Source organism: Eublepharis macularius, chromosome 5, assembly GCF_028583425.1.
Source record: "Eublepharis macularius isolate TG4126 chromosome 5, MPM_Emac_v1.0, whole genome shotgun sequence".
Classification (NCBI taxonomy): domain Eukaryota; kingdom Metazoa; phylum Chordata; class Lepidosauria; order Squamata; family Eublepharidae; genus Eublepharis; species Eublepharis macularius.
The window spans coordinates 60,305,020-60,331,029 of record NC_072794.1 but is presented as its reverse complement, the minus strand read 5'-3'; the positions used below and the strand labels follow the sequence as shown (position 1 = coordinate 60,331,029).

General features: G+C 43.7%; 1 protein-coding gene across 1 annotated transcript in view; it reads left to right on the top strand.

The window, feature by feature from the left end:
- SPATA1 (spermatogenesis associated 1) overlaps nucleotides 1-22,229 on the top strand; it is a 51,441-nt gene extending 29,212 nt beyond the window's left edge. Inside the window, exons 6-13 of the mRNA XM_054980083.1 lie at nucleotides 2,276-2,527; nucleotides 5,649-5,781; nucleotides 6,106-6,166; nucleotides 8,395-8,518; nucleotides 10,787-10,912; nucleotides 11,841-12,019; nucleotides 21,043-21,141; nucleotides 21,918-22,229. Coding sequence (XP_054836058.1) covers nucleotides 2,276-2,527; nucleotides 5,649-5,781; nucleotides 6,106-6,166; nucleotides 8,395-8,518; nucleotides 10,787-10,912; nucleotides 11,841-12,019; nucleotides 21,043-21,141; nucleotides 21,918-22,022 — 1,079 coding nt within the window. The 3' untranslated portion in view covers nucleotides 22,023-22,229. The remainder of the gene's footprint in view (nucleotides 1-2,275; nucleotides 2,528-5,648; nucleotides 5,782-6,105; nucleotides 6,167-8,394; nucleotides 8,519-10,786; nucleotides 10,913-11,840; nucleotides 12,020-21,042; nucleotides 21,142-21,917) is intronic.
- Nucleotides 22,230-26,010: the final 3,781 nt, after the last annotated feature.

The window sequence follows — 26,010 nt, the reverse complement described above, 5'->3', positions numbered from 1 at the left end:
GGCCCGTCATGCCAGGATTCCCACTCAAACAATTTCCTCGGCAGCGGTGTGGAGCCACCTTCCCCGTTTGGAACACACCAATCTTAGCCCAGGAAACCTTGATTGGCAGCTCTGTCAGCCAATCAAGAGATTGTCAGAGATCACAGCCTTTCTGCATAAAAGACAAAAAGCGCGAAGACCCGCTCCATTTTGCTGGCGCGGAGACGCGAGTTAGCTTAGCAACTGCTTGCTGTGGGGAAGGGGTTTTTTTTTGTGAGAGTGCGGCTTGTGCCTTGGGGCTTTGGGGTTTCAGTTGCAAGAGAGCTTACTCTTTTCTCCATTCCTGTTTAATTTTTTTCTCCTCCTTTCTATTCTAGTTTTCTTGAGAGCACTTTTAAAAAAATCCTTTTACCGCACTGTCGGGTTACTCTGTTTTCTTTCTGCGTTTTTCGAGTCCTTGGGTTCTTCTCGGGCTTAATCCCCCCCCCCAATCTCTTCCTTTTTTCTGGGTTGCCAGTGGGTTCTATTGTGCTCTGATGCCACCCACTCACAGACCCACAGTGGGTGCAAGGCAGCTTTGGGCGTTGTCTGCCTGGGTTCTTGTCTTCTTTCCCCCACGTTCTTTCTTGGCTGCTGATGAGATGCAAGCGGAGGGAGAGTGCTATTAGGCTTTGTGAAACACCCACTCTCTGATGACCAGCAGCAGGTTTTGGGGGGCTCTGTCTGCTTCATTTCTTTCTAAGCCTTTTTCACTCCCTAAATAGTGGGTGACTTGGGGGGATATTTCCAGCCTGGCTTTTGAGGTGCAGGGGGAAGACTGCTACTGGCCTCTGTGAAACACCCACCCTAGAACCACTGGCAGCAGGTTTTGGGGGCTCTGTCTGCTTCACTTCTTTCTAAGCCTTTTTCACTCCCTAAATAGTGGGTGACTTGGGGGAATATTTCCAGCCTGGCTTTTGAGGTGCAGGGGGAAGACTGCTACTGGCCTCTGAGAAACACCCACCCTAGAACCACTGGCAGCAGGTTTTGGGGGGCTCTGTCTGCTTCACTTCTTTCAAAGCCTTTTTCACTCCCTAAATAGTGGGTGACTTGGGGGGATATTTCCAGCCTGGCTTTTGAGGTGCAGGGGGAAGACTGCTACTGGCCTCTGTGAAACACCCACCCTAGGACCACTGGCAGCAGGTTTTGGGGGGCTCTGTCTGCTTCACTTCTTTCTAAGCCTTTTTCACTCCCTAAATAGTGGATTAGTATTTGTATATTGACGAAACAGTGTAAGGCACATGATGACTGAGCTTTACAACCATATATTATCCTCCTCCCGATGACAAGCCCTGTCACTGGCACCTTCTAAGTACCTCCTCTTTCTCTTGATATGATTTGTATGCTGACAAAACAGTCTAAGGCACATGATGAGCTTCCTTGATGGACTGTATCACGTTCGGTGAAGTGGGTTTCATCGGCAACTGTCCTGCTCTTGCGAGCGCAAGGGCCTCTCTGAGGGTCAATCCCCAAAGTCCAGTGAGAAGTAGGACAGTGGCCCAGGTCAGCTTGCTTGATAGCAAGCAAGCTGACACACCACGTCACTAAGGTGGGACTCATTGTCCACTGCCCAAAGAGGCTTCCTCTGAACAGGGTAGCATAAGTTTCCTTCCCTCAAGGTGTGGAAGACATCCTTTCCATCCCTCCCGTGCCTTCCATTCCAGCAAGGGGCCTTTGAATTGCTACATGATCCTGTTGTGGAGTTGGCTTTCACTCAAGTACATCCATTCATTTCCCATCATGGAGAGTTGGTCTCCCTGCCCCCCGGGGAGGGCATCTCTTGTTGATGCAGCCCCATGTAGGTGGGTTTTGTGGGCAGCCACCTCTCCTGGACAGGAGCACAAGTCTCTCTCCTTCCCACAAGGGTGGGTAAGGGTCAGTCAGAATAGGGGAGGGGAAGTTGTTGTTTGTCTCTTTGGAAAGTGATAATCGAGGAGCGTTACATGAGAACCTTTGGTGGGGAAAGTCGACTGAAGTGAAAATCTGTGGGAAAACCAAGGCCTTTTCTGACTCGAACCAGTTCTCGAACCGGTTCTCGAACCGGGCCCGGTCCGTTAAAAGTTCATGGACCATGGTCCGTGGAAGCCCACGAACCCCGAACCGGCGGTTCGTAGGCAAATGCCGGTCTGTGCCCATCTCTAATAATGATCATAATTTTTAGCGTTCCAATGAATACATGACTTATTTCCGTCTATCTCAATATTTACCTTTGTCCTCTCTCTCTCTCTCTCTCTCTCTCTCTCTCTCTCTTTTGCAGAAGAAACCCATTCTAACACGAATCAACAGGAAGAATCCATTACACCATCCTACATATTGCATGATTTAAATTCTGCAGAACAGAATTCTGTAAAAACTTCATTGGTGAAAACTCCTAAAAGAAAACCTCTAAATCAAGCTCCCCCCAAAAGTAACCATCTCAGAAAAGGTGAGAAATACAAAGGATCTATGGTAAATCAGAACAGTGATCAAGAGAAGACTGAAGCAAATCTCATCCAGCATAAGACCAAAGGTACACTTTATTTTCCTAATGAGTATTAAATTCTGCCCTTTGCATTTGATTTGAAGTTAGCAGTGAACATTATATACAGCTACAATCTATATCTGTTCTAAAAAACTGGCATACCTATGAGTAATTATAAAAACTTGTGCTTATTTTTCAAATGCAGGGAAACATCATCAAAATACTTGCACGCAAAGACTTATATTAACTGATATTAAATCCTTTGCACAAAACTCTTTGTGTCTCTGAAACTGGTCCAGAAGCTCTAAGAGGGCAGCTTTATTAGAAGATTTTCCACCATCATAGATTACCTTAAGGACAGATAACCAGTATGTTTGCATTAGAACTAAGCAGAATAACTAGTGAAAAGTACAAAAGATGGAAAGTACTAGTGAAGGTGAAAAGTACAATAGATGGAAAAGGACCACAGCATTTTTAAAAGAGGCAATGATTGGGTCCTTATGTCCTGCTTGCTCCCTATTTCATGCTGTTTACAATAATTTGTGTTGCAGGGTTGAATAACTGGAATTGAACTACACTGGAACTTTTTTCAGTTCTTCTCTTCTAAGTCTACCCTTGTGCCTTTCTTGTTGCTTGGATTTTAACTAGACATGGGCACGAACAGAAAAAAAACCCCAAACACCCTGTTCGTTGTTTGGTGCCATCCACAAACAATGAACATAGACGAACATGAACTGTTCCCCTACATGTTCATTGTTCGTGGGGGCCAGAACCACCCCTACCCCCCAAACCCCTCCACTTAGCCCCCTTCCCCTCAAACCTACTTACCTGGCCTTTTAAAGGTCCCTTTAAACTATCAGCTGGCAGGCGGTGGGGGGGGTTCTAAACTAAGCTGATAGTTTAAAGGGCCCTGCCCTGGCAAAAACAGCAGTGTCTGCTGGCAGCTAGTTTGAGGGGTTACAAAAGTGACCTTCCCAATGTCCAATGCTCACCAAATTTGCGGGGGACATAGTCCTCACTGTCCTCTGAAGACCCCCCCCCCAAGTTTCAGAGAGATTGGACCCTGGAAAAGGCATGATCCATGGGTCCTTCCCTTTCCTGTCATTTTCTCTTCGCAAAAACGGGACTCTGCTGGAAGTACTTTGAAGGGTTAAAGCCAGAAGGCAAGCCAGAAGGAGTTCAGACAGAGTTCAGTCCCTCCCTGCCTCCGGTTGCCAAGGGGATTGATTGCAGGTGCCAGACTATCTGGTTTGATGAACGGCTGCCGAAGGCAACAAACGAGGCTTGCAACAACCACCTGTTCATTTAGGATGGGGCATCACAAACAGCTTGTTCGAGAACAGCAGATTAGGCTGTTTGTGGGTTTTTTCTGTTCGTAATGCTGTTCGTGCCCATGTCTAATCTTAACTGTGAGACAACTGACACTTAACTGTCAGTATTCTTGCTCTCTTAACTACCATGGGAACTGACAGATTTATTTCAAATGGACACATTCAGCATTTGTACATAGGTATTGCAGTACATTCAGGCCAGCGGTATGGCAGAGGTTTTACCTTGAGAAAACCTTTGATCTTTTGAAGACTGTGGGAGCAAGTTTTACTCCATGCTTATTTTTCTGCATATCTGTTAGGGTTCCCAACACAGCATAAGAAATGGTGGGAGCTCCTGGAGTGGTGCCTGGGAAAGGCAGTGTTTCAAGATGGTGTGATGTCACTTCCAGGAGATGCTCTTAGCTGCTTTCCCCGTCTCAGTACCCTTTGCCATAGAAACTAGGGAAAGCCATTTTTGCTCCCACTTTTCAGTTCCCAGGGGAATTGGATTGGGGGTGGCGCAATGGAAATTCCCTGCCACAAGCAGGTAAATACAAGGCCAAATATCTATAGAGTGTGACATTTCATTTAAGCCCCAAGGCTCAGTTTGCACAGTACTCTGAATCATGGTTATCCAGCAGTTCCTTTCTCCATTTCTGGATTGCTCTGACTATATTTTTCATGGCAACGAGATCAGGCTAGAGCGATCACTGTTGAATGCACCTTTCTAGTTAGAAGCTACAGAAATATCCAAATCAGGCTAATCATACTGACCACAAATCCCTAAATCATTATCTGAATCCTTAGCTTGAAATGAGTTTGCAAACACGGTAGGAGACTAGCTACCTATAATTGTTTGATTTGGACTTCATAGCAAATTGAGATTTGCAGTAACCGCCACATCATTATTTGAAATGATGATTTGAACTAGATTTACAAATTATAGTTTGTGCTAACTAGAAGTGGGCACAGACTGGGGAAAAACCACAGGCCATCGGGCCGTGGGCCATCGCGTTTCATGGACCATGGACCACGAACTTTTCATGGACCTGCCCTGGTTCATGGACTGGTTCATTGGTCCGTGGTCCGTCACATTTAAAAGTTAAAGCTCCCCTTTCCCCGTGGCTCACGTTGCAACCCCCCTCAGCTTGCTCCATCTGACCCGCGAGGAAGTTCCCACCAGTCAGCTGGAGCAAACCGAGGGGGTTTAAATGTTAAAGCGCCCCTATCTGCATGGCTTGCAAGCCGCACGGAATGGAGTGCTTTGCAACCTGGCATGACTTGCTTCAGTTGGCCAGCCAGGGAGGAAGCTCCCTCACCTGTCAGCTGAAGCCAGCCCTGCAGGGAGAGCCTGGTTCCATGCTGCTTGCAAGTGTGGGGCACGGAAATGGGCACTTTAATGGCATGGAAGGTTGGACCAGCCCAAAAGTCATCGGGTCCATGGAAAACATACGTCCTACAACCCCCCATTTTGTGAATGCCGAACCGGGCCAGTCCATGTGAAATTTTGGTCCGTTTTCCGGTCCATACCCACCTCTAGTGTTATAATTGTATAAACCTATATTGCCCAGTTTAGAATCATAGCATCCTAAGGCTACAGCTACCTGAAAATGAAGGATGGAACTGAAACAAAGAAGAGAACAGTGTGCCTGCAGCACATTTCCAGTTGTCCTAATCATACTTTGGAGGATCCTTTTGAGCCAGATTGTGTGACCCTAATAAAATGCTTTATTTTTGTTTCCGCAGAAGCTGACAAGTTGAGGAAGCATTTATATATTTTATTTATTTTTAGCTCCTACCTCTCCTGATTTTTTTAATTCTGCCTTAATTTGTTATACATTGACTTTTATTTGACACAGAAGACATCTCTATAATATTAGACGCAAATATGGAAAATGGAGAAAATGCAAAAGGAAGACGTACCACGGGGGATTCTGGGATCCCAGAATCCTTGGAAGACAAAGATCTGGAATGTTTATACAGTAAGAAAAGGTAATGAATTATACTTTCCTAACAGTATTAGTTGTTCTTTAAAATCATGCTGAGGACTCTTAAAATGGTAAAAGTATACACTTAAATTAGTTTTCAGGCAAATATAATTATATGTGTAAATTTGTTCTCTTAACCTCACTTCCTGTACTTCCTCAGATTACTGTGCCTTGCCCAATTGGTCATCAGCTAGCTACCCCACCCTGAAACAAAGAAACCTGCCTTCCCAGTGTATTGTTTGTTAGACCCACTAGCCTTTTCAACAAATTTAATTAAGATTGTTAATTTTGATGTAGTTGTTACACTATACTTTGATTTCATCTTTAGCCAACAGCATCCTGATATTACAAAGTCTCTTGCTGACACTGGTGGCACGCAGGATAACCAGGTATGTTTTCAAGAATCCAGTGAAAAACATGAGGTAGCTAAAACCAATTATTATCATAATTACAGTAAATTTAACTTTGTTCTTTCTGATTAAAAACACGTGGAACTACAGCTTTATTTCTTTATTAGATTAATATCCCACCTTTCAGCACAATCAGGGCCACCAAGCCATCCAACAACTAAAACCGGGTAGTTTAAAAACACATTGTAATACAAATTAAAAACCTGAACTAAAATACATATATTTATATACAGAAATACTTGGTTGGTTGGTTGGTTGTTTGGTTGTTTGGTTGGTTAAAGCATTTATGCCCTGCCTTTCCACATAGTTCAGTGTAGCTTACAAAATAATTTTAAAAATTCCAAATGAAAGCCAAGATAAAATCTTTCCCTCCACTCTTTAAAAGATATCGGCCCATCACATCCCCTCAAAAGCCCTGGCAAATAAGCAAGCCTTCTAGCACCTCTTTCTTATCTCCAAGGAGGCGACTCCTTTCACTTCTTCAGGGAGCCCATTCCACAGAGGGGGAGTACGATGGAAAAGGCTTGGGCTTTGGTCAATGCCAGACAGGCCACCTGAAGTGATGGGGAAACCAACAAATGGCTGTCTGAGGAGCATAGTTGGTGCACCTGGACATATGGAAGGAGATGGTCCTTTCATTATGTGGGTCCCATGAAGAGCTTTAAAGGTCATGGCCAGCACCTTGAATTGAATAAACTGGCAGCCAGTATAGCTGTTTCAAAGTGGTTAACATGAGTTCCTGGCAGCTAGCCCCTGACTATAGTTGGGCTGCCATACTCTGGACCACTTGAAGTTTCCAGGTTGTCTTCAGGAGCAGCCCAATGTCAAGTGTGTTGCAATAATCCAGCTGTGAGGTTACAGAAGCATGGATTGGTGTGGCCAGAGAGGTAGCAAGAGAGTTGGTGCACCAGATGCAGCTAATAAAATGTGCTCCGGGCCACCATTAAAATTAAACACATAGATGTCAATTTAAAACATAGAGCAGGGAGGAGGAATTATTGAGGGGACACCAGATAAAACAAAGAAGTCTTCACTCAGAGGTAGAAGTCAGTGATAGAAGGGCACAGATGAATATCCCTGGGGAGTTAGTTCCATAGTCTTGGTGCCATGATGAAAAAGCCCCTTTTTCGGTTTGCCACACACCTAGCCTGAGAAGGCAGAGGTGCTTGAGGCAGGACCTCAGAAAATGACTGTAGTGGTCAGGCAGTTAATTCAAACGACAATCATTCTTCCAATCACTAATTCATGGAATCAATGTCTCTGCCATGGAATATAAGTAGTACATAAATCACACCCACACACACCCACACACACACAAAGCAAAATACATTTTTGAAACAGTGGAGGAAACAGTGGTGAGAATGTGCTTTGCAAAGCATTTTTATTCCTTTGTAATAACACTGACTTCAGTGGCTGAACTGAAAGAAAATTATTTGATGATGACAACTGCCAGGAGTTCTAAATGTCAGGTTGAGTAGCAACAGGAGGACTTACTGTTGGTCAAAAGAATTTTGCAGAATTTTATGGTGCTCATTAGCAAATAAACTATCTGCTACTTCTACTTCAGTTCTACTGTACATGGTAAGAGATTTTTAAAGGTGAATTTGTCTCCTTTCCCACTCTACAATAAAGCCTCCCAACTTGTGCAGTTATTAGACCATGTGCACCCCCATCACCTTGAGAATAAACTTTGCTGTGTGTGGAAAGGACCTGGGGGGAATGAAATATGGAAAAGATCTGTTGGCATATGCTTCTGACAGATCATTGGCTCCAACACGTTATTTCATACGGATATGAATTTTTTTCCATATATGCACAATGGGGAAGGGTTTATAAGACTGAAAAGTCTCTACATTAATCCTAGATTGCTAAGTGTTGACACAGTAAAAATTAAATCAGATAATTAATGCACGTAACAATAATTTTCAAACTGAGTTGTGGGGGGCGTGTTCCTTGGAATCTTATTGAGAGTTCTAGGATGACAGGATCAATAATAGAAAGAAATCTGCCTTTCCTTCCTACAAATATTTCCGGGAAATGACATCATTGCACAAGGCACGAGCTTCACAGCAGGCCAATTTGGGTCTCAAATGGGTCCCCATATTCGTTGAAAAGTGGGCCTGAGTTACCCTTTCATTTAGATTATAGTGTCTCCTATTTCATGCATTATAGGAATAACATCATATAACTTTTTTATTTGGTCCTAGACTGATGAGAATAACAAAAATAACTTCACACATCCAAACCAGTATCTTTCCCCTCCTACTCCACCTCTGTTGGCTCTGAGTATAAATAGAACTCAAGCTCCCAACAGGGTATTTTCAACTGATGGTAAGTAAATCCTTCTAAGAGATCACATGGGATTGAATTTTTATTCTTAGTTAAAATAGGTGAACTTTGTGTTAACAACATGGCTTATTTTGTCATTAAAAATGACATGGGCCTACAAGTAGTGGGGGTATATAGGTCTTTTGCTGCTTCACCTATCAGGTAAATTTGCTTAAAGCCAATGACCCAATCTATATGTTGCTTCACCATGCCTTCTGAGCAATCTTCTTGGTCAGGGATCCTTTTAGTTGCCATTTATAACTGATTGTCGTTCCAAAGACATTAATTCCAGTAACAGTAATGCCTGCATTTTCTTTGGCTAATGGAGTTAATTCCATCATGTTTGCAACGGTGAAGTTAATCTATTAAGCTACATCCCTGTCTAAGCATTGTGTTAACAGACTTTAGACTATCCAGAAATTTCTCTTGCCCAGATACCAATTAGGTTTGGTCAGGGCTGTTAGCAGTGGATTCTATCTGAAATTTTATGCACTTGTGATTGATTTTCACACCCATTTAAATTTGATCATGGTTTTTTAAAATATTTTAGTAGTCTTCTTAAAACTAATACGAAGCAGTACGAGGTAGAGAGAGAGAGTGGATTCTATCTGATGACTTTAGCCATCTTTTGAAAGCACTTTTAAACTACCCATCATAAATATTATTCTGAACTAAGCCATAGAGTGTGGCTCAAGAGCTGCAAAATGGCGCAAGGGACAGGTGTGATTTCTCTACAAATCTGAAGGAACTCCAAAGTTTGCAGAAAAATCTAAAACAAATACAAATGGGAGATTAAAGCTCCCCAAATTAATGGAAACAATGACTGTAGTTTAAGAAAAGATTGCCCACTGAGCTCTTAGCCACCCTTTGGAGGTTTGCTAGGCAACTATAACAATATTTTGGAGCCTTCCAAGTAGGGTTGCCAGGTCCCCCAGAGCTCAAACTGGTGGAAGGGGAGGTTGTGGGATGGGCGCGATGGGAGTACTTACCCCTCATGTGAGTGCTGTGCAAGTGCTCCAGAGCACTTCCAGATGGTGCCATGAATGACACCATTCCCAGCACAATACGGAAGTGTGGTGTCGGGCCAGGGGCCAATTTGGTAAAAATTGAATCAGTTTCCAATCTAGTGTTGGCAGCCAATTTTTACCAAACTGTCCTCTGGTGTGACCCTGCACTTTTGCATGACGCTGGGAATGATGTCATTCTCAGCACAAGGTGGAAGCATGTGGGAGTGCACTCCAGGGAGTTCTTGCCTTGCTCCCATGCCATTTTACTCCCCCTACTGGCCAGGTGAGAGGTGATGGGGACAGAGGCTGGGAGTGGGGAATCCCCCATCCCCACAAGGGAGTGGTATCCCTACTTCCCAGCCTTGGTTTCTGTAAAGAAAAGCCACAGGAGGGGAGCTGGAGGAGACTTGGAGGCCAGAACCTGATGGAGGACTCACTGGGGACAGCCATAGTCACTAGAGACTCACTACCCATGCCATTTTACCTGGCCTGACTGGCAGTAGTCACTGTGCAACTGGACCCAGCTCAGCACCAGCAGCCACTGCTCAACTTAGACTTCCCAGAGCGAGTCTGGCTGGGGGAGGCAGATAAAGGAAGGTTGGCTGGTAAGTGGGAAGAAGAGAGGAAGCAGGAAAAGGGGAAAGCCAATGAGGCGGCTTGGGAATGGAAAGAGGTGATAGTGGGGGAGGAGATACAAGAGCAAATGAAATGTGTGCAGGTCCCTTTATTGTTCCTTTTCCAACACAGTCTTAAGATGGTATGTCTGCATGGCAGCATCTCATACTCCCAGAACAGGGACTTTTATTCAGATTGAAATTATGGATGAAATACCAGAAAAAACAAGATATGCTATGATGTGTGGTTTTGTGTGTCAACACTATTTCTTCCCTATATTTCCCAGCATCTGCTGTGTGTATGTGTGATCTGTGCATGGATGCTCGACAGTGTACAGGAATCAGATATTTTAAACTAAAACACTCTATAATACCCCCTGCCCTTCTTTAAGCATGCAGATGTTCCTTAATGTATATGTATGTAATTTAATATATTAAATATTCATATGTAATGTAATATATTAAATTTATTTGGGTAGGTGGGCAAATTTCTTTGTGCTAAAATACCCATGGACAGGTTAATAGAATCACAGATCCCACCCCCCTCGCCTTTCTTCTGATAAGCACTGCAATCTCAGAATTGCTTATGGTAAGCTGTTCCTATCTTTAATCTTCACAAGTGTGCAGCACGTTCTATTTCTTTTCACCAGGAAACCAGTTAAATAGACAGTTGCAACATATCAAGGCTGAAAGAAAACATCTGGAGAAGACTAGAGAGGAGCTGATTAAAAAAGTGAAAGGCTTGCTTGAACAGAACAAACTAAGAAGATATCATGGTATGTTTGTATCAAGAAATGGATACTTTTTAATTGTTATTTATAAATAAATTACAAAATGAATTTAGAAAAAGCTAGAAATAGAGGGGGAAAAGACTTAATTACAGTATAATAGCAAAAAAACCCTGATAAACCCAGATAAATATAAAGGCTTGGATCCTAAAAACCATAATAGAGGTCTCGGTGTGTGTTCAGAGAAGAGAAAAAAAAGAGAGGGATTCTCCTCCTTTCCCCTCTCTACTACAGCTGACTAATGAGGTTATTAGTACACAAGTCTCTCAGCCCAGGAAATAAAATGTCCGAGGACTGGAAACAGCTCCAGCGGGGAAGAGAAGATCCTGCAGTTCTTGCACCTACAGTTCACCCTGCTCTGAGCTCTGCTTCCTGTCGCTTCCTGGACTCTCCTATATTTGTTATCAAGCAGTTACGCTTTGTCAAAGTATCCCTCCTAATTGCTGGGAGGGAAGATCAGAAGAGGAGAAGCAGGGGGTGGTTTTGTTTATGCTGGGAAGAGCAAGCCATAGGATTGGGAAGATGGAGGCTAATCTGTTGTTAACGTTGGGGGTGGGTTGGGTTAGGTATCCCTTTAGCGTGGCTGCTTCAAAGTTCACCTGAGGTTTTCATCAGAGTTGGCCTACTTCACAAGTCTGCCTTGTGTACTTCTCAGGTTTCTCACTCCTTGCCTTGCTCTGGCTTGCATTTGAACTTTGGGGAGTTGGTGGGGGGAGCCTTACACCTGCTGGAAACCATCCCTGTGGACCTTGCATATGCTAGAGTTCAGCTACTATATATTATTGTGAAAGTCATGCAGTTCGGTTCTGGATAATGACTGATATTTATACATGGCATTTAACAGTATAGATTTGTAAAGTATAGGGAAATTACTATTACTCCTATTATTAGTAATATTAACTTAGTTATTTCACAGCCCGTGACATATGGAAGAAGAAATATTTTGAAACTAAGAAAATCACAGCTTCTTTGGAGGAGGTTTTAAACAAACTGCAGGAAAATTTGGACCTTCACTACCAGAAACTATTGATGCAGCTGCAAGCAAGGGAAGTCAGGAAAAGAGGGAATCGTTTAACACCTATTGTCATTTCAAAGGTAATGTTGCTTGCCCAATTGTAGTTTCTCTGTCCATGAAATTTTCATATGGTGTAACCAGATAAGTATGTTTTACGTTTTAAGATACAAGCATAAAAGACTCTCGGTATATATTCAAAATTTTTGTCAATTATTGTTTCTTTTTAACCTCATATTTTTAAAGGAGTTGTTATATCTAAAAGGTTCAGGCCCCTAAATGAGGATATTTATCTGGAAAACTCACAATAGTTGGTTGTTGTTCTGCTTTCTCTTTATGAAAGTCAGGATTCTCATGCATATAATTTTAAGTTTGGAATTTTAAATGTACACTTGGTGGAAGTAGGTTCCTTTATTGGTAAAATGTTTAGCAGAAAGTCTGAATGGAAAGAGAATGACAATTAGCTGAGAGACAAATGGCAATAAATTTAACAGGGATAATGGAAGCAATAAAAAGTAGAAGAAATATAAATGAAGATCAATTGCGATAAAATGTACTACACTTGTTGGTCTGACCTTAAAGTACAGGTTTGCTTATTATTACTAGACAATTAACCCTGAATGACCTTACTAGGTCTCAGCATATTGTCTCTGCTACCTTTCAGGAGTTGTGCACAAATATAGCTGATGGAAGATTATGTTTTACTACAATAGGGTGTACTATATAATAAGCCACACAAATAGACTACAATAGAATAAAGTTCCTACAATGTCAATGAAATATAATTTGTAAAAATATTTTGTGTGCGCGTGCATGTGTAAAATAGATTTTTAAAATGTTCTGTTAGTGATGATTTCTATCATTTTTGACTAATGCTTTGTTAGTCCTTACTCTGGAGTAGTTTTACTAAAGCAATGGGAATATTCTAAAATTAGTGGTTTCTGGATTGCATCCATAAACGTCTCTTAATTATCATATGGAAAGGACATTAAAAATAATGAAGGAAATAATCAAACAAAGCCTAAGGTCTCAGTCCTATGAACCTTTATATCTAAAAACTGGAGCGGGGGGAGTGATCCTAATCAGGTCTAAGAAGTAAGTCCCATTTTATTAAATGGGACTCACTCCCGGGAAATTGTTTTTGCGTTTGCCACATGAGAAGATGTTTACATCTTTGTTCCTCTAGTGCCATCAGTCACCAATGATACCAGGAAGAACTGAGAGCTGCATACTGTCCAGCCATATGGATAAGAAGCCTTTCCCTAAGAAAAACGTTACGTGGTTTTGCTTGCTGGGGAAGGGACTATTTCCTGGGTAAACTCATCATGGAAACTTTAAAGGACAGCAGTTGGAGCACCAGCAGTGGTGACATCTAAGGGCCAAAGTACACGTGCCAGTGTTGTCGGCACTGCCATGAGATTTAAAAGTGGTGCTTTTGTTCCCCTTCCCTTTCAAGTGCTGAAATATGGATAGTGATGATGCGGCTGTTTTGGCACTTGATGAGGCACATGGGGGGGCTGGGGGACAAGAACGCCTCAGCTGGCCATGCGGCGGCCCGTTAAGATCAGGTCTTCATGGCTTTTAAAATCACTTCTAAATGGCAGCAGGATCTTCATGGCTGCCATGAGGATGCCATCACATCTAGTTTGGCCATAAGGGATCTCTAGCAGGTGGCTCACAAGCTACAAGTAGCTCACCAACTGCCGAAGAGTAGCTTGTACAGCTTCTAGAAGGCCCAGGAGAAGATCACTAATTTCATTTATTAACAAGTATATATGCATTTTAGTATCTTGGGATATTTTAATTACTCAGTAGTAGTTGTCATTAAAGTTTAGCAACACCTGATAAAGGTTTTGGGAAAGTTTTATGTTTTCGTGCTCCAAGCCTTCATGTATCACCATCATGATTTGCTTTTTTAAAAATCTTATTTTGATTGAGACTTAGTTTTTTCTTATTGCTAGCCTCCTTGGAGGCCTGTTGTCATAGAGGCATATCAGTAAGATAAATATATAAATAAATATCTATAAATAACCTGTACTCAAAATCAAGGAAGCCATCTAAACTAAACATGCATAGCATTAGGTGACTGAAAAATATTTTAGATATGTATAATACCATCACAATATTTTTGCCCTAATTGTGGTTTGGTTTCACATAAGTAGATTGAAGGAGCATCTTCGTGTGTATATGAAAGAGAAACGTTGCCAAAACAAAGCAGCTTTGCAAACAAAAATGATGGAAACTCTCTGCAGGCCCTTTTCCCTCGTTTTGAACTGGCTGGTTGCTGTAGCCTGATCCAATGCTGATTCACATTCATATTACTTTAACTACCTGAGATCCCTTCCTCTTGGCTCAACAATTAGACTCATGAGAAATAAAGTTTTAAATTAATTAAAGCTTTCCCATGTGAATCATGCCCTCTATATATTGAGGTAGTATTGCCAAATTAGTCTGAGAAGCAAAAGAAGTCTGTTTTGTATCTCACCCTTTTCTCATCTAGCCAACTTTCTTCTGTTCACATTTTCCAAATTATTGTGTTGTTAAACCACATTTTCATATAATTCTGCCTTTAATGGCCACGTTTGGTGACAGTGCCCTCCTCACACAGTTTCATCTGTTGTCCCAACCCTATGACAAAAAACACAACCGCACGAGTTGCATGTTCTCCTCAGTTCCTGTGTTTGCGGTTTGTCCAGTTAAGAGTAGGACTGTTGTACATATGAACAAGGCTTCTGCCTTTCTCCTTGTGCCATTTTGCCAGCCTGAAAATGTCACAGGGGGCATTATTGAGTCTTTTGGGGAACACATGGATTTCCCCAAATAGCACAACCAGAAACTGTTTCTAGTTGGGAAAATGACACAAAGGGGAATGCCAAAGCTCCATGTGTAACATGCTCCTAACCCCAATGGCCTACATGGGGGCACCCATAATTCACGTCTGGCACAGGGTGGGGACCCCAAACCTTCATAGTGTGTGAAGAGGATAGACATAACAAACCTCTGGGTTGAATCCAGACTAAATTGGCAATTTCTGTTGATTCTCCCTTCCTACTGTAGACCCCTCTCATGACATTCCTCAGGATCCCCTATCTCCCAGAAGCAGCAGTTTTTGAAGATTGGTGGGCTGCAGTGGGAGGGAGAGGCTGCAATGGGAGGGGGAGACAGAAAAGTTCCGTTCTGCCTGTGGAAAACTTAGTCCTGATCCAACCCTGTTTGTCCATGATGGGCAAAACTAGGGTTGCCATTCCCCAGATGGGGGTGGGACATCTTACACTCCCAGCCTTCTTCCCCCACCACCATTCACCTGGCTGGCAGGGGGGAAGGCTTGGGAATGGGTCTCCTAGGGTGTGCTCCTGGCAGGCGTGATGTCACTCCCAGGAGTGATGTCATCGTGCAGGCCCCAGGAATGCTCTCCCACTTCGCACCAGGCTAATTTGGCCCATTTGGGGGCTCAAATCAGCCTGGCGTGAAGCCTGGGAGTATTTCTGGGGCTTGCATGATGACATCACTCCCAGAAGTGATGTCATTGAGCCGGTTCAGGACTCGGAGCCTGCTTGTGTGCAAAAGAAGATAGAAGTAAGTGCTGGGTCCCCACCGCCACAACTAGGAGACCTGGCATCTGTAGCTCAAACACAGCTTGTCTTCATGCTTCTGCAATTATTCCTTCATGAGCAAAATGTAACTGGAAGCTTTCAATCAAACAACAATCAGGTGTGACGTTGGAATGCAGCCAGCTGGGCAAAAATTGGACTTTGTTTCTTCTTCTCAGACAAGGATTATAAAGTGGGCTTAACGCAGGGATGAAACAAATTCGTTAACCCAGGTCTCTGCATTCAGATCTTGAGGCAAATTTGAGTCTGATTGAACGCTTCCCATGCCTAGAAGCTATGAAGTCATGCTTTGTGCATGAGAGAATGGAATGGAGAACGTTAAGTACAACAAGCTGTATCCACATCTAGCAAGCACAAACAGGTTTCTTGTAATATCTGGATGCAGCCAGTGATCTTTCTTCTGATTGCTACATAACTTCTATAAAATGAGTTATTGCACCTTTCCTTTTTCAGTATGCACTGGGAAATAGAATTTGGTTTACGTTTGGTCTTGTGCCTGTATTGGTAATTCTGGAACCATGCTAAGTATCAGCAGAACTCAAAATATGTATAAGTATATTGTTTATTGATTTAGAAAATTATATGCTGCCCCTGGACAGATCTGCTTGTGGTCGTTCTTGAATTACAAACAAAACAATAAACTCATAAAACAACAACAACATTCGATTTATATACCACCCTTCAGGACAACTTAATGCCCACTCAGAGCGGTTTACGAAGTATGCCATTATTGGTTGTTGTGGGTTTTCCGGGCTGTATTGCCGTGGTCTTGGCATTGTAGTTCCTGACGTTTTGCCAGCAGCAGACACTGAGAGATCTCTGTCTTTTGGTGCTACACCTCTGAAGATGCCAGCCACAGCTGCTGGCGAAACGTCAGGAACTACAATGCCAAGACCACGGCAATACAGCCCGGAAAACCCACAACAACCATCGTTCTCCGGCCGTGAAAGCCTTCGACAATATGCCATTATTATCCCCGCAACAAAACACTCTGTGAGGTGGATGTGGCTGAGAGAGCTCCAGAAAGCCGTGACTAGCCCAAGGTCACCCATCTGGCTTAATCGTGTTATAAAAATAACAGTCCTAAAATAATCAGTGTTAAAACAAGCCATAAAAATAATCCAGATGTCCCCAGGGACATAAAATGTATATTTAAAATATATATACCACATTCTTTGTCTTGAACATGACACCTTGAAGCACTATAGAGCACACGCACGGTAACTCATGGGATCAGGCAACAGACCAACAGCAAAGAGACATCATGACTGGTATTCTTGTACTGATGCTACAATCTGAATCTACGCCCAACATGTTGTAGGTAGAAGTGCTGCTGTAACAATAATCCCTTAGCATTCCCTGTTCCGGAATTAGGGTTGCCCTCTATGGGTTGGGAAATTCCTGGAGATTTTGAAAGTGGAGCCCAGGGAGGTAACTCAGCTGTGTATAATGCCATAGAGTCCTCCCCTCAAAGCAGCTGTTTTCTCCAGGAAAACTGATCTCTGTTGTCTGGAGACCAGTTGTAATTCCGGGAGATCTCCAGGCTCCACCTGGGGCCTGGCAACCCTGTCTGGAATAGTTGTGCTGTGTTATGCCATTCTAGCCCCCAAAAAGCTGTGACGCCAGCCCCTTATGCAGGCCCATAGCTACAGAGATGCGCAGTAGGAACAAGTTGGGGTAGTAAAATCATATTGGAGAAAAACAGAGTGATAAAGAGAGTCAAAGGAAGAGAGAAGCTAATTAAGGAATGAAGGGGTAAAAATTGTGTTGTAGCTGACTCACAACAAAGCAAAGAAAAAGAGAGGGGAAAGGACCGGATTTTCAGGATTGGGGCCAAATAATAAGGGGCCAAGGCCCAAAGTTAAATGAACACAAGACTTCTTTTCCTAATATATGGTTTCTCTGAAAATGTAAAGGTGTTGGAAAGGGATCCCTCACCTGTGGGCAGTTCTAGGATTATGCCACTGTTGCCTGACCCTGTGTATGTTCACTTGGAAAACAATCCTACTCACAACCTGTTCCTATGCATATTATTTATCTACTTCTTTTGCAGTCCTCCTTTCTCACTGAAACTCAAGGCACAAGATGAGACATCTAATAAGCAATACAATGGGACTAAGTTTACAGAGATTTGAAACAGAGCAAAAAAAGCATATGTCATGTCAAACAGTGCAGAAAACTATTACATAAGTAGAAAGCAATGCAGCAATAGCAGGTAAGACATACAGCAACTAAAGAATATATAGCATACATATAACACTATACCAGTTTAGTTAAATAGTGGTTGAGAGCAGCAGGACTCTAATCTGGAGAACCGAGTTTGATTCCCCACTCCTCTGCTTGTAGCCAGTCACAGCTCTCTCTTAGCTCTCTCAGCCCCACCCTCCTCACAGGGTGATTGTTGTGAGGATAGTAATAACACACCTTGTAAACTGCTCTGAGTGGGTATTGTCTTGAAGGGCTGGATATAAACTGAATGCTGTTGTTGTTGTTATATGTTATCATAAAAGCACCTTTTTGAACCATTCAGTTACAGAACGACACAACTACTTTTATAGAAATGCTTTCTTGAACAATTCTGCTTTAAAATAGTTTGCAGAATGACAGAATAGGGTTGCCATCCCCCCACCCGGGGCAGGAGATCCCCCAATCCCCCCTCCCCCCCACACCCACTTGCCTGGCCAGCAGGGGGCGTGCTTCCTGGGGTGCCCCCTCTCTGGGTGGCGCAGTGCACCCCTGGGTGCGGGGTGCACTCCCGCACCACAAGAGCAGACAGCAGTGGCAGCAGAGAGAGAGCAGACGGTGGTGGCAAGAGCAGGCCGCTCTCGCTACGGCCACGGCTGCCCATCCCTGCCAACATTGGCTGCACAGGGGCGGTGGCGGCCGCAGCAAGACAGGCTGTGGCCACCGCATCTCTATCTCTCACCACCGCTGCTGCTGCCCATGTGCAGCCGGGGTGCAGTGGTGGTGACGCGAGAGAGCTGCCCGCTTTCTCTGCCCCTCCCTGGCGCGTGTGACATCGTCACGTGGGGCGCCCTTTGACCCTGCGTGATGCCGTCACTCCCGGAAGTGACGTCATCATGCACGCTGAGAGTGTGCGCGCGCTTCGTGCACGTGCGGTCACAACAGGAGGAGCAGTGACAGGGTAGGAGCCAGCATCCCAGTCTCCCTCTGGGACACTCGAGGGACCTGGCAACCCTATGACAGAAGCATGGGAGTCTTCCTGACCTCTTCAGGCAGGCCATTCCACAAGGTGGTCGCCTCAACAGAAAACAGGCAGTTGTTGATCTTATCCATTTGTATGGTGTACCTTTAAAAAGCTTGAGTTAGTGGTTTAATGTTGCCAGCCTCCAGGTGGTGACTAGAGATGTCCTGGAATTACAACTGATCTCCAGGCAACAGAGATCAGTTACCCTGGAGAAAATGGCTAGTTTGAATGTAGACTCTATGGCATTGTATGTACCCTGCCAAGGTCCCTTCCCAACCCCTGCCCTCCCCAGGTTTCACCTCCAAAATCTCCAGGAATTTCCAAAACCAGAGCTGGCAACCCCAAGTGATTTAGTTCTGTGTGCAATTTATGAATCATTTAAACAGTTTTATAATTCTGACTTGCATATTCGGTGTCTCACTTGCCATCAATTTAATAACTTCTGTATGATGTTCTCCAAAAATGGACAAGTTAACTAGAACTGGACACCACAAATTACTTGAATTCAAGTGTAGAACTGCAGTAGAGTTTGCGGAGAAGTGAAGCAATTACCCCAGAACAAAATTTGATTGCACCAAGTAGAACTATAGCTATAGCTGGTATGATGGGCATTCTTGACTGGAATACTGTTTCAAGTGAGAGAGGTTTCTGTTTCCCTTGCAGAAAATTTACAAAGGACAGAGAAAAAGAGGATGCAATTTTGTTTCCGGTTTCAGTAACTGGAAGAAATTACACTTCTGTAATTCTGCAAACTGTGTAAAACAGAAGGGAGCTCTGACTCTCAAAATCTTACACTACGTAAAACAGAGTTGTTTGGGGGGCATTTTTATAAAGTAATGGGGCAACTGACTTTATGTCACTATGTATGCTATGTATTATCTATCTATTGTATGTACTACCATTGTTTTCTACTTCTGTCATTCCATTTTCTGCATAGGTTGACATTTTAAAAATATATTTATGTTATTTATAGTCCGTCTTTCTCACTGAGACTCAAGGCGGATTACACAGTGATCAATGGCTGGGACATTCAATAAAAATGCAATAGGTTAATGACTGCAGGAAATGAAAAACAAGTAGAAATCCAATACAGAGCTGAAACAATGCTGAATAAAGCACAAATTGTCATGGCATATAAAATGACATAGAAACTATCCAGTAGGTGCATACTTACAGCCAGGGCTTTTTTTCTGGGAAAAGAGGTGGTGGAACTCAGTGGGTTGCCCTTGGAGAAAATGGTCACATGGCTGGTGGCCCCGCCCCCTGATCTCCAGACAGAGGGGAGTTTAGATTGCCCTCCGCGCCGCTGAGTGGAGCAGAGGGCAATCTAAACTCCCCTCTGTCTGGAGATCAGGGGGCAGGGCCACCAGCCATGTGACCATTTTCAAGAGGTTCCGGAACTCCGTTCCCCTGCATTCCACCTGAAAAAAGCCCTGCTTACAGCAACATACAGTACACAGTAGTATAGTCTACAGTCCCTATCTGTTTACCAACAAATCTTTTTGAACTATTTCTTTACAACTCAGTCCTAGTTTGTGGAAAGTCAGGACAGTGGGAGCTTTCCTGACCTTTTTAGGCAGACCATTGCGTAAGATGGAATCTGAACTCTTCAGGCAGGCCATTGCATATGTGGAATTTGATTTTTTTTTTACTTTTCTAATTTTTGTAATCTTAGTCCTATTGCATTGTTGTATGCAAGTTAACAGACCAATGCAATTTATCTCTCATGCTATTTGAGTGCAGCATTTTACACTATACTCTGCCTTGAGACTCAGTGAGAAAGGAAGTCTATAAAATAAATGATGGGCTGCCCACCACTGTACTCCCCCCACCAATAAAACCTTCTAGCTGAGTGATACACCACTTGACTTATTTATTTAGAAAAATAAGCCTGGCAGTTCTCTACAGACACATGACTACCCTCCCACTGTGCTCATTTGCCCCTCCAACAAAAGTCTTCCGGCTACAGGCCTGCCCTTATTAGCATCCAAGAAAGTGTTTAGATATACTCAAGCCAGTAGCCAATAATTTTGTCAGTAGGAGATGTCCATCTGAGATAGCAAAAACATCAAGGCAACTAACTATGGTTTACTAATTTATTAAATTACACTGACCAAACTATTCTTGGCTTCTAAAGGAAGATGGCATGATGGTTTTCCAGGAAGGTTTCCAGGTTTTTCCAGGAAGGTAAAGACAATAATCCTGATCTAAATAAAGGATTCTACTTGTACAGGCACTGACGATAGTATTCATAGTAATTCTGATCTGAATGAAACTTATTTCCTAGAATAATACTATTATCCAGATTACAACTCTGCAGCATGACATTGAGCAGCTAAGAAGAAAGCTAGACAATGCAAAAATGAAGCTTGTCATTGAAATTAAGGTATGAATCTAACTTCTTATATATATATTCTATCCAGAGGGAAAGCCTGTGAAAATGCATGTATAGATTTATTTGCAAACAACTATTTAAAAGGACCCGTTTTGGAGATCTGGACGCTAGGGGGCAGATGTGCTCTGTGGTCTCTTGCTTTCTACTTGCTTTGGCTCTCTAGGTCAAACTCAAGTGTTCCAAGACCATTTGGGCTCTCCTTTATTTCTTAAAAGCTCTTCCTTGTAGCTGCTGTGTGGATGCAGGGAACCCAAGACCCAACTCATTAAAAATGAAAGTGTAGTTTGGCCCTAAAGACACCTTTGTGGGAGTAAGTCCCATTGAGTAACACAGGACTTACTTCTAAATGGACCTGCTTAGGATTGCTCCCTGAAGAAAGTATGCTCCTGTTCAATAAACATCTCTCCAGTGTATTGGGCTTCTTAAGCACATACTTTCATTTGGCAAAATCACAGGAGCAGGACATCGAGTTCCAGAAACACTTTCAAATATGCATTACTGTTCATCATGTTTCTCCAACCAGTCTGTTAGTGGACCCTTTCTCCCCACCAAATGTATGTTGGGGTTTTCAATTAATAGTAAATCTGACATTTATTTATAGTCTGCCTTTCTCACTCAATGCACGTTACCACCACCCCCAACAACCCCCTTTTGCTACAATTGCCTGGGTGTGAAAGATGCAGAGATTGGAGCATAAAAGTTACATCTTATGTATACAGTAGAGTTTTATTTCCTTTTTCTTCATACAATCTCTGGTTCTTTTATAGATGAGAAAGCAGGCCACATCTGATTTACAAGCCCTGAAAGCAGAATTGGCACACAAGAAGGTCCAGTCTTCATTCAAACTCCAGTCTGATAAACAAGTGCCTTAGCTGGCTCCAATTTATGACATTTTTCACTATGTATTTATACCGGTGTTCACAGACACTATTTCTTTCAGATGTATATTTTTAAATATAGTAGAGATTTTGTATGTGTTGAACCATGAAACATATTTATAATTAAACCCATCTTTAAAAATTCTTTTGCAGATGTAACATGGCAATATCATCCCTCTTCAGTAACACCAATTTATTTGTAGGAACAAAATTCAATTGTGAGGGAGTAACCTGTATCAAGCATGCATATGTCTTCCCTGAACTGGTAAAGATGGGAAGAATTGTACACACGACCTTCGAAAATGCTATAAAGAATGTCTGTAGAAAAGTCTATCCATTGTGGTCTTGGAAAGCCCCAATTGACCCCTCTCAATTCTGATTTAAGGACCTGCTTCTAACAGTACAATCCTAAGCAGAGTTGCTCCAGTCTAAGCCCATAGAAATGAATGGGCTTAGACTGGAGTGCCTTTGCTTAGGATTGTGCTATAAGTCAGAAGGTATGAAGATTCTCCTGTCTTTCTCATTCCTCAGGCTTGTGTAGTATGGAAAACATGTTCATTGGATAACTTCTGCTTAGGGATAGTAGAATCTCTGTTTTTCTGCTGAGGGTGAATGAAGAACGGGTCTAAGCAACTGATCACTAAACCCATCTAGAACAATTATTCCGTGAAGGTAACATTGTGGCTGAGGATGTGTAAAGAACATAAAAGTCAAATTATGAGGATGTGATGTCCTAGTTTTTTCTCTCTCTAGCGCTGTCAGAAAATAGTATGCCCCTTGCAAGTCATAGGGTGATTGCTGATGAATTTAATAAGTGCAAATTCAGTTCTTGGAATATGCTTGTCTATAAAGAACAAATATCTAGAAGGTTAGTAATATATCCTCTTTGGTAAATCTGCAAGCTTTTCCTGCAATCTCTTCCAACATGAAAGCCAAGCAGTAAATCTAACCATACACCAAGATGCGAGACAGTAAATATGCTGCAGCTGGAAAGCTGACAAGGTAGTATTAATTACCACATGCAATAGAAGATGTGGAATATGAAAGAGGATATTAAAATTCTGTGGTAGTCTCAAGTGGAAGATCTCTGCTTTCCATATGCCAAACAATCCTTATTCTTAGTAAGGTAAACAGCCTCAAGTTCTTTCAGCAAGGAACAACAGAGGCCCATTCCTACTCAGCATCATAATTTTATTCATCTATAAGCTTAAGGTTATGGCTTACTGCATGTTCACTACTGTTAGTAGCGTTTTTTAAATTTTAAAACAAATGTTGGCTGTCCGGTAAGGGAAAAGCTTAAACTGATAACTGGATCAGACAGGTGAATAGACCCCGCGAAGATTATAGTCTTGAATTATTTGCATAAGACCATAAAGAGTCCTACTGGGTCAGACCATTGAAGTCCAGCATCCTGTTTTGCACAGTGGCCATTGGCCCAGCAGTTATCCTAGAGGCCTAATGAACAGGGCATAGAGACCAAGGCCTTCCATTGACATCATCTCTAAGAACTGGAGGTTTGCTGTCTCTGTATATGGAGGTTTCCTTTAGTTAGAGAGCCAGTTTGGTGTAGTGGTTAAGAGCAGCGGGACTCTAATCTGGAGAACTGGGTTTGATTCCTCACTCCTCCACTTGAAGCCAGCTGGGTGACCTTGGGTCAGTCACAGCTTCTAGCTCTCTCGGCCCCACCCGCCTCACAGGGTGTTTTGTTGTGGGGATAATAATGACATACTTTGTAAACCACTCTGAGTGGGTGTTAAGTCATCCTGAAGGGTGGTATATAAATCAAATATTATTATTATTATTACTGTGATTTACAGCCATTGATGGATCTATCCTCCATGAATCTATCTAATTCCCTTTTAAAACCATCCATTCTTGTGGCTATCACTACATATTCTAGCAGTAAATCCCACAATTTAATTATTCAAGAAGTATTTTGTTTTGTCTGTTCTGAATCCATTTCCCATCCATTCCATTGGATGTCTCCAAGCTCTAGTATTATGGAGGGGGGGAAATCCCTTTCATCCACTTTCTCCCTGCCTCTATTATGTACCTCCTCCTGAGTCATCTTTATTCTAAACTTAAGATTCTCAAACTCTGCAGTCTTTCTTCATAGGAAAGGTACTCCAGCCCCTTAACCATCTTAGTTGCACTCTCTGTCAATTTTTCCATCTCTACGATACTCTCTACGTTACCAGCAGCAGCAGCAGCAGCATACATAAACATCATGAATCCAAAACCTAAAAAGTTAGTCAAAGGCAAGCTGTAAAAAAAAAGCCCCTGCTTCGTGCCTGCAAGCCAACAATACAGACACCAGGCAAAGCTCTCCAGGGGGACAATTCCACAGGTGTGATGACACTACCAAGCATGCCTAGCCCTGGTCACTACCCACCTCTTACACAGAGCAGGGTTCTCTGAGGAAGATCCAAGTGAACAGTTAGATTTGTATAAGATCAGGCAGGCCTTCCCTGCAGTACCCTGGGGTTTAAGTTATAAGCAGCAATTTGAATTACATTGATGAAGCTACCATCAGTCTAATGATGCAAGGGTAACAACAAGTTTGTCCGGGGTCTGAGCCCCAGCCCCCAGACTTGACAAGAGGGAACAGCAGGGGACAAAAGGGTGGCAGCAACTCCACCCCCCAAGCCGGCAACCAGGGCCAGAACCTACCTACTCCAGGGGGAAGGGGCAAAAGGCCAGGACCTCAGAGGGGTGGAGGGGGCAAGGAGAGACCAGCCAGCCCCACCTTCCAGGGGGAAGAGAGGGGGCTAAGCAGGCTGGAGGGAAAGGGCCATAGCAGAGGGAAGGTGGGTCCAGCAGCAGCAGCAGCCCAAGCAGAGCCCTTACCTGGCAGGGAGAGGACGCTGCAGCCCAGAGCCACACCACGGCTAGAAGACAGCAGCCTGGCTCAGGAGTTGCTAGAAGCCAAGCCTCTCCAGGGGGGGCTGCCACAGGCATTCTGGGGGAGGGGATGGGTAGCCCCGCCCAGCATTGCTGAGCAGGCAGCGCAGAAGCTGGCTAAGGCAGCTCCTCATGAGCAAGGCCAGGCAAGCTCAGTAGCTCAGAGGCTGGCTAAGGCAGCTCCTCGTGAGCAGGGCCAGGCAAGCTCAGTAGCTCAGAGGCTGGCTGGGGCAGCTCCTCGTGAGCAAGGCCAGGCAAGCCCAATAGCACAGAGACTGGCTGGGGCAGCTCCTCGTGAGCAAGGCCAAGGAGCCCTCAGCTGGGGATGGCTCGCACTCAACCCCACCCTGCCAGCAAGGCAAAAGAGCCCAGGAGGGATTAGTGGTTGGAGGAAAACACCTGGAAGAATTCACAGCTGGGCCCAGTCAGGAGAGGGAACAAGCCTGGAGGGAGGGCAGGGTGGAGAAAGGAAACCCTATAAAGGGTGGCTGGGAAGAGCTCTGGGGTGGTGGGTTTGAGTAGGAGCGATGGAGCAGAGTTGGAGTGGAGAGAAGCCAAGGAAAAGGCAAGAAGGAGAGTGGAGGCTTGAAGGAGAGTCTTGGGAGGAAGAGATGGTGGAAGATGCAGGGGGTAAGCAGGCCAGGTTGAGCAGGCCAGCGAGTGGATTGAGAGGGAGTCAGGGTGAGGTATACTGCCCCTCCTTCCACAGAGCAGGGTCCTGCAGAATCCCTGGCCCCCCCTGTGACATCAGGGGCAGACTGCCCAGTGCCACGCCCAGTGGCAGCTGCGGCAAGCCCTGACAAAGTTGACTGTGGCTCCATCTGATAGTGGTGGAGAGTGCTGTCCCTGCTAACCTATAGCGACCTCTAGTGGAGTTTTCAAGGCAAGAGACTAACAGAAGTGCTTTGCCATTGCTTGCCTCTGCAATCCTGGTCTTCACTGGCAATCTCCCATCCAATCACTAACCAAGGTCAACCCTGCTTAGCTTCTGAGATCTGACAAAATCAGGCTTGCCAAGGCTTTCCAGGTGAGGGCATGGCTCCATTTACACATTACAAAATTCATGTTTGTTGGGAAACAA